The sequence below is a fragment of the Salpingoeca rosetta genome (assembly GCF_000188695.1).
Source record: "Salpingoeca rosetta unplaced genomic scaffold supercont1.13, whole genome shotgun sequence".
Taxonomy (NCBI): Eukaryota; class Choanoflagellata; order Craspedida; family Salpingoecidae; genus Salpingoeca; species Salpingoeca rosetta.
Genome location: NW_004754921.1, coordinates 1618562 through 1628561, shown reverse-complemented (window position 1 = coordinate 1628561; position 10000 = coordinate 1618562). Strand labels below are relative to the sequence as shown.

The 10000-nt window shown below is 54.5% G+C and overlaps 3 protein-coding genes across 3 annotated transcripts in view; 2 read left to right on the top strand and 1 right to left on the bottom strand.

The window, feature by feature from the left end:
- Nucleotides 1-1358: 1358 nt before the first annotated feature.
- Nucleotides 1359-2729, bottom strand: PTSG_12360 (uncharacterized protein; the record flags this gene model as incomplete). The annotated part of the gene is made up of 1 exon (XM_004993601.1): nt 1359-2729. The coding sequence occupies one exon, from the start codon at nt 2727-2729 to the stop codon at nt 1359-1361; it is 1371 nt and encodes a 456-aa protein (XP_004993658.1).
- Nucleotides 2730-3471: 742 nt separating this feature from the next.
- PTSG_05788 (uncharacterized protein) lies at nt 3472-6941 on the top strand (the record flags this gene model as incomplete). The annotated part of the gene is made up of 12 exons (XM_004993600.1): nt 3472-3483; nt 3953-4019; nt 4304-4419; nt 4704-4740; nt 4936-5040; nt 5219-5363; nt 5480-5676; nt 5708-5762; nt 5982-6081; nt 6245-6336; nt 6541-6673; nt 6834-6941. 12 exons carry the CDS (start codon nt 3472-3474, stop codon nt 6939-6941), a joined length of 1167 nt encoding a protein of 388 aa, XP_004993657.1.
- Nucleotides 6942-7828: 887 nt separating this feature from the next.
- PTSG_05787 (uncharacterized protein) overlaps nt 7829-10000 on the top strand; it is a gene marked incomplete at its 3' end in the record, with an annotated part of 3586 nt that continues 1414 nt past the window's right edge. Inside the window, exons 1-7 of the mRNA XM_004993599.1 lie at nt 7829-8010; nt 8347-8430; nt 8581-8664; nt 8848-8931; nt 9131-9214; nt 9399-9482; nt 9667-9750. Coding sequence (XP_004993656.1) covers nt 7886-8010; nt 8347-8430; nt 8581-8664; nt 8848-8931; nt 9131-9214; nt 9399-9482; nt 9667-9750 — 629 coding nt within the window. The 5' untranslated portion in view covers nt 7829-7885. The remainder of the gene's footprint in view (nt 8011-8346; nt 8431-8580; nt 8665-8847; nt 8932-9130; nt 9215-9398; nt 9483-9666; nt 9751-10000) is intronic.

Sequence of the window (10000 nt, the reverse complement as noted above, 5' to 3'; positions counted from 1 at the left end):
ACGATGCATCCGTGAGAACACACGTGCCAACAGCAGCAGCACCAGCAGCAGCAAGACAGCAGCAGTGACAGCAGGGACTGTGGTTTGGAAATCGGATCACCACCGTGCACTGATACACACACACACACACACGCACAACACACACAGAGCGGAGGCGTGATTGCACCCACCTCGCAGGTGGCCGTGAATAACACGCTTGCCTTGTGGTGTGCGTATGTCAGCGGCACGTGTTGCCAGTGCACTCTAAGGGGCATTGTTTCTGCAGGCCACTGCCTTGTCCAACCACAAGAGAACAGCACACATGTTCACGTTAGCCAAGCACAACAACGACGACCTGACGACGACGAAACCACCACTTTCAGCAGACCCACAGCCCCCTGCACACATCCTTGTGCCACAAGAAGAAGGAAAGAAGGGAGTCCACACCCACACCCACAACAAGACAGCAACAGCAACAACCGACAGCACCGCCACCACAAACAGGACACCGCGTCCCACGTTCACGTACTTGGTTGCGTGACGCATGGAGCGAACGAATAGTGCCCAAGAAGAAGAAGAAGAAGTCGAGGAAGGAACAGTGGGCATGATGTGTGTTGGCTCACCTGGGGATCGTTGACGTGACGCCTGCTTCGTGTGTATGTGTGTGTGTGTGTGTGTGTGTGTGTGTCAGAGACCTTTCTTCCACATTGGTCTGGTTGGCTGTTGGCTGGTGACTGGGTAGTGATCACCAACAATCTCCTCTTCCCCTCTCCCACATCTCTCTTCTCCCCATGCTGCTGTTGCGGTGACTGCCACATCACCCCCTCCTTCCTTCCTTGCCTTGCCTCGCCTCGTTGTGTGCACTGCAGCAAAGAGAGCAAGAAGAAGAAGAACACAAGAAGAAGAGCAAGCAACAAGCGAGTTTGAGCTGCTGCATCTGCACCAAGTCGTGTCATCGACTGATTTTGACAAGATTGTTCCTCAGCGTTTTCCCTGAGACTTGTATTGAGAGCTTTCACAGCTGAAGTAAACCTTGGTAGACAACCCACGCAGTGGTGTCGTTGGAATCGGGGACAGAAGAGAATGAACACCATGCAGTACATATCACGCATATGATAGAGGAAGAGGGTACACGTATACACTATTAAAGTGACACGTGTACATTCACACATTGTGTATCAGGAGATCACCTGATAGAGGGACAAACAAAGAGGGTCTTTCACAAAGTCAGACCATGGTGAAATCATGGTGTTCCCACACGTCAAGACAACGCATTCGTTCACACTCACTCATACACACAAACATGTCATCGGGAATTTCCGCTGACACACCCTCCTGAATGGATGCGCCTTGGGAGAATCTTGATCGTGGTGGTTGGTTCATTCGTGATGCATAATCTTCTGCACCAGTCGGTGGAACGCACCCTTGTGCAAGGGTTTGGTCAGCATGTCAGCGACTTGGTCACCAGAGGGCACGTGCTGCAGCTCGACGGTCTGCTTCCGTACGTGGTCGCGTGTGAACTGCATGCGTATGCCCAAGTGCTTGGTGCGTTCCTGAATCTTGTCGGAGTTTGCCATGTGTATGGCAGACATCGAATCGGTGAGGATGACTGGAGTGCTGTGCTTGATCATCATTTCGTCAAGCTGGTCTCTCACGTGAATGGTGTGCTTGATGCCCTCGGTGATAGCAGAGTATTCAGCTTCTGCTGCGGAGAGTGCCGTGATCGTCTGCTTGCTGGAGCGCCAATACACAGGCATGTTGTTGACGCAGATGACGATGCCGGAGCGCGAGCGCCGGCCCGCGTCCATGGCAAAGGAGGCATCGACGTAGGTCACAATTTGTGCTGTCGGAAACTGTTGACCTTTTTCTAGGTCAGACAATTGTGCTGTCGTGTAATAACCGCATGCAGCCGCACCGGTCGTGTGTTCGACGGTGGTGGTGAGGATGTTGTTGTGGCTCTTCGCATACTGCAGTGCTCTGCGTGCCATCTGCACGTCGTGTGTGCTCACGTGTCCTATTTTGCTTGCCAGCACAGACGCTGCGTATGCTAGATCAGGGCGTGCTGTCGAGGCGGCGTATGTCAACGTGCCGAGCACCTGCTGGTACTCCTTGAGTCTGTGCTTGTGCTGTTTCTGCTGGGTCAGCGGTAGCTGTTGCTGACGTGTCTGCTCCTTGTTGTCCGCGCGTCCACCACCGCTCACCATCGCTCCTTCTTTCCCACCCCCCTGTATCTGCCTGCCGTGGTCGATCGTGATCGGTGTCGACACCCGGAAAGGCCCGATACCGGCGATGGCTGATAGATACGGCGTAAGAGAAATGGTGGTTGTGGTTGAAGTCGTGGTTGCTGCTGATGTTGTTGTGCGCGTAATGCGAATGCCAAGGTAGTCATGCTGCTGTCCTTGCTTGTGTTTAATCTGCAGGTGTGGACGTAGTTCCTCGACGACTTCTTTTTGTCCACCCCCCACGTAGAGAAGATCGTCGACATACACCATGAGGTACGTTTGTCCGTGCTGCTGATGTTGACGGGTGTAGAGACAAGGGTCGGTGATGGTGGCTTGCCAGCTGAGTCGTGTGAGGATGGAGTGGATGTGCTGGTGGAACAGACGTGGGCTGTCCTTGAGGCCGTAGAGGGCCTTGTGCAACCTGAAAACCTCTCCTCTGATCTTCACATGCACATCTCTTGGCAGGTCGGCGTGAAGGAACGCAGTGGTCACGTCCATCACCATCAGTGGAGCTGTGGTTGACGCCATCAAGGTAAGCAACGTTGATCTGCTTGCTGTTGGGGAGTAAGTGCTGGTGTCGTGCTGATCCAGGTCTCATAATCTGACAAGATTGTTCCTCAGCGTTTTCGTGCTTCCTGGTCACGATGCTGTCTCGGCCTCAGTGTTGCTCGCAGTTGGTGTCGCCGCCAGGTCTCATAATCTGACAAGATTGTTCCTCAGCGTTTTCCCTGAGACTTGTATTGAGAGCTTTCACAGCTGAAGTAAACCTTGGTAGACAACCCACGCAGTGGTGTCGTTGGAATCGGGGACAGAAGAGAATGAACACCATGCAGTACATATCACGCATATGATAGAGGAAGAGGGTACACGTATACACTATTAAAGTGACACGTGTACATTCACACATTGTGTATCAGGAGATCACCTGATAGAGGGACAAACAAAGAGGGTCTTTCACAAAGTCAGACCATGGTGAAATCATGGTGTTCCCACACGTCAAGACAACGCATTCGTTCACACTCACTCATACACACAAACATGTCATCGGGAATTTCCGCTGACAGATTTCAGCTTTTCCCGTCTGCTTCTGCACAAACACGAACAACAGCCGTTTGTCGTGGCTGGTTGCGCGCAACGCACACACGCACACACACACACACACACACACACACACACACACACGCACACACACACACACACACACACACACACACACACACACACACACACACACACACACGCTGCATTCGCTGCGACGAAAGGAAAAGGGATGGATGGGGAGGTGCGTGGTGGTGGTGGTTGGTGGTGGTTTGGTCACATACTCAGCCACAACCACAACAACAACAGCAGCAGCAGGGAGCAGCGGGGGGATATTGATGATGATGACAATGACACATGCAATCCATCAATCAAGCAATCAAGCAGACGAGCAAGCAGACAAGCGAGCCAAACAAAGGGACATGTATTCATTCACTCCGCTTGGACGAGCGACACGCCCACCACGTGGTGCGTGCGTGTGTGTTGTACTCACAGCTCTGCTTCTTTTACACTGTTCCTCCCTGCCTCGCAGTCCACTCTCCCTTTCTTTCCCTTGCACACCCCTTGCTTTACCTGCTCTCTGCACACCCTCTCTTCTCCACTTCCCCCCCCCCTCACTCACACGTCTCAAGTCACATGCCTCCCACCTCCCCCTTTGCTTTTGGCTGCAACGCTGCGCGTCTTCATCTCCACCTCCACCACCTGTTTTGCAGGCTGACGTTGAGGATGATGATGGTGGCTTGAATGACAGCACCGTGTCCTTGAGCGCGTGCCATCACCGTGTGCAACGACAACAAGAGGCACTTTCTTCTCTCTCGCTCTGTCTTGGTATGTGCATGGCTGATGGCGTGGGAGGGGTGTTGCCTGGGATTTCCATTCCAGTGCACTGCACCTCAATGCGCTGTGTGACGCGACATGCACACCACAGTTTGCACTCCTCCTCCCCCACTTATCCCCTCAGCACGTCTTTGTTCTTGTCAACCACCTCCCCTCGTCAATCACACCCCACACTCCCCCACACATACTCTCTCCTTTACCCCTGTCACGATGTGTGCTTGCTTCAGAGCAGACCTCTGACATTGTCATCACCGCTGTCAGACGGTGGTCGGTGCCATGCACGGGCATGGAGACAGTGAGCCAGCTCGTGGTCTCCAGCGTGGTGGCTGGAATGTGCACTGAGGTGAAGGATCCCACCACCACACTTCCGCTTCCATGCCGCCATGACTGACACCACAGCACTGCTGGTTGACACGCACCAGCAGGCATCGGTCCCAGCGCCACACAAGAGGGGTGTGTGTGTGTGTGTGTGTGTGTGTGTGTGTGTGTGTGTGTGTGTGTATGTGTGTGTGTGTGTGATTGAATTCATTTGCACTCGTTGCCCCTCCCCCATGTCGAAACAACCACGCACACCGACCACCCCTCGTCAACACAACACCATTCAACGCCCCCAATGTGCTGATTCAGGGCTACACTGGCACGTCGTGCACGACAGCTTCTCATCGTCAGTTCTCCCTTCTCTCCTTTTTTGTCTCCACGCAAGTCACACCACCCCCGCCCAGCAGGGCGTCTGCATCTTGCTCCCCCCACCCTCCCGTTGCACGCGTGCACACACCGATTCCGACCCAACGCATGCTCTGCTGCTGCAGCCAACCACCCACACACATCGTCACCGCAACGCCGCATCAACCAACGGCAGCCACTGACAGCCACCGGCATTGCACCTTTGCTGTGATTGAGTGCTGCCAGCACGTGGCCCCACCTCAACCTGCCACGTCATCATCACCATCCCCGACACTGCCATGTATGTGTGTGTGTGTGCATGCATGTTCACGCCATCGTCAACCCACCACATTGACACAGCAACAGCTGCACTGCTTGCTGTCCTGCGCGGCGTTCTGGCGGTGCACTCAAGGCCCTTTTGCCAACCAGTTTCCGCTGCTGCTAGCTGTGCTTCTCCCTGACCATCTCAATCACCTCAGCTTCAACCACAACTGCTGCTGTTTTCCGCCACCTCATCTCCTGCCAGCGAGGCCTCACACCGCGGCCACAGCCGTCACTGCACACTGCCGGTTTCAAGCAGCTCACTGCGGTGGATGCTGTTGGCTCGTGGACCACCACACCGTTGTTTGAAGAGGGATTGGTCGTGATTGTGGCGGTTGTTGTGGTGGTGCTGCACGCCATGACAACAACAGCGGCAGATGATGAGGTGATGGTGTGCTTGCGCTCCTCACTGGTTGCAGCGGCAGCAAGGGGGTGGTCACCGTGTTTCTGGTTCGCACGCGTGTGCTGGCCGACGTGGCACAGGAGCGGTTCTTGGACTACGACAACGATTCTGTGCCGTTTATGAAGAACCTTCTCCAACACGCGAACGACAGGCAATACCGCATGCTGCGCGGCCTAATGAGCGTGTTTGTTTGCAAGGACATGTTTGCGCCGGGTGCACCGCGAACTCATGCGCATTATGCAAGCCAGCGCCGCCCAGATTGAGGAGGAGGATCCACAACCCACGTACATCCACACAAGGTGCGCTCAAGGTCAAGAGGGCAAGAGTGTGTGTGTGTATGTGTGTGTCTGTGTGTGTGTGTGTGTGTGTGTGTGTGTGTGTGTGTGTTAATGATCATGTGTGAACATGTCGTTTCGTCGTTTCCCTCCTTTCTCCACTTTCGGCTTGCCAAGCCTCACCGCCACCCCTTGTCGTCCTGCCGCGTTCAGGCTGTTGAGTCGCTGCTCGCTGTGATCCAGGGTGCCCGGCTCCCGCGAATCGCCCAACTCCAGCGCGACCGAGAACTGCATCTCCGTCTTTGTCAAGGTTGGACGCAACCCAGCACACGGCCTCTCAGAGGTGTGCATATGTGTGTGTGTGTGTGTGTGTCTGTGTGTGCGCATTGGTACACTCCTTCTTCGCCGTCCTTTTGCGTTGGTTGTTTGCTCTTGTTGTCACGTTGTCGTCGCTTATTCTTTACCTCCTCATCCACCCATCTACCACCAACCCTTGCACAGACGAGATGCTGACGCATCTGCTTGACTGGCTGTCTATTACAGAAGACGACGATGAAACAAAGTACATCTTCACATACCTCGTCGAGGTCCCCCAAGCGTGAGTGCTACGACTGTGTTTTGTGTGTGTTTGTGTGTGTGTGTGTGTGTGTGTGTGTGTCTATGTGTGTGTGTGCATGGCCTGGTCGTGCTGCATGTGTCGGTGGTGTGCTCTGCCGCCTGTCGTTCTTGTTCCCGACTGACCCACGTCCCCTCCCCCATTGCTTCCTGCACCTCCCTCTCCTTCCTTTTGTTGTTGCTTCAGTCGGCAACATCCACGCGTGACCGCGCCTGAGTGCCCGGTGAAGATTGTGCGGGCGTTTGTGCAGATGATTGGCACCCCGGCGGCCGCCGTCGACGAGCCCCACTGCCAGGGCATGTACACAGCCTCATGGTGCGTGGGTTGTGTTGTGTGTGATTTATGTGATGTGTGTGTGTGTGTTTGCTGCCTCGAATATGCGCGACTGTCGTGTACTTTCCCATCCTCCTCTTCCTCTCTCCTCCTTCCTCCTCTTTGCACTCCTCATTCTCACGCCCTCGTGTCGTTTCCTCTCGTAGAACATGCAGGATTCGCCTGCCTACGGTGTGTTGGGGCAGTTGATGCAGGACCCCGGAGGTGCACGCCGCTTGCAGCGCGCTGTTGAGGCACTTAGCTCATCCGCGTAGTCGCCATGTTGTCGTGTGTCGTGTCAACTTGTGCACCAGTTGGACGAATGGCTGAATGTCTGTCGCTTCCTCATCCTCTTGTTTCCGTTTCTTGCTCTCTTCTCTTCTCTTCTCTTCTCTTCTCTTCTGTTCTTCCCTTCCTTCACTCTCCTTCTCGCCTGCCTGCTTGCTTGCTGATGTCACGCCCTTCTTGTGCTTGCCTGTTCTTTTCATTGTTTGGCGCTGTGTACGGCTGAACACGTTCTTGTTGTGTTTGGTTGATGTGTGCTGCTGCTGCTGCTGTGTGTGTTTGATTTTGGCTTGTGACTGGAGGGTGCTGTTTTGATGTGCAGAGGGGCTGGCTGTTGTTTGGTTGGCTCGGCTTCATGTTGCGTGTGGGCACTGCTGTGTGTGTGTGTGTGTGTGTGGATGTGTGTGTGTGTGTGTGTGTGTTGGACTGGGAGCGTTGTTTGTGGGTTGTGTGGCGGACCTGTTCTTTCCTCAGTAAATGGCTCGATGACGATGATGAGATCCGTTGACGGTGATGATGGTGGAGCGGCGGTGATGTTTGTGGTGTTGATGTGGCTACAGACATTGGTGTGTTGTACCAACCAGGCAAGGCCAAGCGAGGAGGGCGCGGCTGTGGTTCCTTTCGGCAACAAAGCGCTGCGAGGGGTTGCATTGCTGGCTGGCTGGCTGGAGGCACTTTATCCTGTGTGTTTGTTGTGTTCCTGTCGACAACGAGGGCTCGAATGAGATTGTTGACGAACATCTTCCACCGAAGCGCTGCTGTGCGGATAACCTCTGTAAGGTTTTGCGAATCGTCCAATGGCTGAGTCGCAAAACAACAACACACACAAAACAAAGGAAACAAACAAAAAGCAGCGCGTCGTCCATTCTGTCGTCGTCTTCTTCCAGCCGCTCACAAACACGTCACAACAAGCCACAAGGAGAAAGCCGTCGCCATGTCCGGCGGAGAGAAGAGAGCGAGGGAGGAGGTGGAGGCGTTGCTGGCGCAGACGAAGGTGAAGGATGGGGTGAAGGAAGAGATCAGAGCCATCGCCAACAACACGTGTGGGGAGAGAATAAAGTGAGTGCACAAGCAACCAAAACGACGTGTTGGAACATGCATGCATGTGTTGGACACTAGGCCACAAGGACACTTCTTGTGGTTGTGCTTGTGCTGATTCTCCCCCTCCTCTCTCTCTCTGCTTGGCTTGTCCTTGTGTTGCAATGAGCTTGGTGTGGCTTGCTGTTGGGTGTTTACGTGTGCGTGTCCTGTCCCCTCGCACCGCCTAGACACATCAACAAAGAGAGAGTGTGTGTGTGTTTGTGGCAGGTTGGGACTGGCACCCTCATGGTTTTGCTCTGTCTCGATCCTCAGTCTTCTTGCTCATTTCATGACACACACCATTTGGAATTACAGCTTGGGTAATTCTGGCCTCGGCGACATAGGAGCGCGTGCGGTGGCCGAGGCGGTCAAGGACAACACCTGCCTCAAAGAACTCGAGTGCGTGGTGATGATGAATCTGCTTCGTGTGACATGCATGGTTGACTGGGGTGGCGGTGTTGCATGTTGCACCCCTTTCTCCTCCCCTGCTTGCGCATGTTTGGACGTGTGTTCACCGTCGCTCCCTGCGGTTCTTGTGTGCCTGCACAGCCTGTGGGACAATTCCATCGGCCCTGAGGGCGCCGTGGCGTTGGCGGAGATGCTGAAGCACAACACGGCCCTCACATGGCTCGAGTGAGTGTGTACACGCACACATGTACATGTATGCTGCGTCACTGCCTGTTGCACCTTATTACGTGCACATGTGTGGATTGATGACTGTGTTGCCACGCACAACAATCATCATCACGCACGCGCTCACTCTTCCTCATCCATGTGACATCATCCCCCCTGTGTGGCATCATACCATCTTGACAGCCTGGAGGGCAATTCCATCGGCAACCAGGGCGCCGTGGCGTTGGCGGAGATGCTGAAGCACAACACGGCCCTCAAAGAACTCTAGTGAGTGTGCACACGCACACATGCACATGTATGCTGCGTCACTGCCGTTGCACCTTATCACGTGCACATGTGTGGTTGATGGGGTGGGGTGCAACGACTGTGTTGCCACCCACAACAATCATCATCACGCGCGCACTCACTCTTCCTCATCCATGTGGCATCATCCGTCTGCGTGGCATCCACCATACCGTCTTGACAGCCTGAACAACAATTCCATCGGCGATAAGGGCGCTGTGGCGTTGGCGGAGATGCTGAAGCACAACACGACCCTCACAGGACTCAAGTGAGTGTGGACATGCATACATGCACATGTATGCTGCGTCACTGCTGTTGCACCTTTATCACGTGCACATGTGTGGTTGATGACTGTGTTGCCACCCACAGCAATCATCATCACGCACGCACTTACTTTTCTCACCCATGTGGCATCATCGCCCTATGTTGCATCCACCATACCGTCTTGACAGCCTGTGGAACAACTCCATCGGTCCTGAGGGCGCTGTGGCGTTGGCGGAGATGCTGAAGCACAACACGGCCCTCACATGGCTCGAGTGAGTGTGTACACGCACACATGTACATGTATGCTGCGTCACTGCCTGTTGCACCTTATTACGTGCCCATGTGTGGATTGATGACTGTGTTGCCATCCACAGCAATCATCATCACTCACTCACGCACTTCCTCACCCATGTGGCATCATCCCCCTGTGTGGCATCCACCACATCATCTTGACAGCCTGCAATACAACTCCATCGGTCCTGAGGGCGCCGTGGCGTTGGCGGAGATGCTGAAGCACAACACGACCATGACATTGCTCGGGTGAGTGTGTACACGCACACATGCACATGTATGCTGCGTCACTGCCGCTGCACCTTTATCACGTGCCCATGTGTGGATTGATGACTGTGTTGCCATCCACAGCAATCATCATCACTCACTCACGCACTTCCTCACCCATGTGGCATCATCCCCCTGTGTGGCATCCACCACATCATCTTGACAGCCTGTGGGACAATTCCATCGGCGATGAGGGCGCCGTGGCGTTGGCGAAGGTGCTGAAGCACAACAC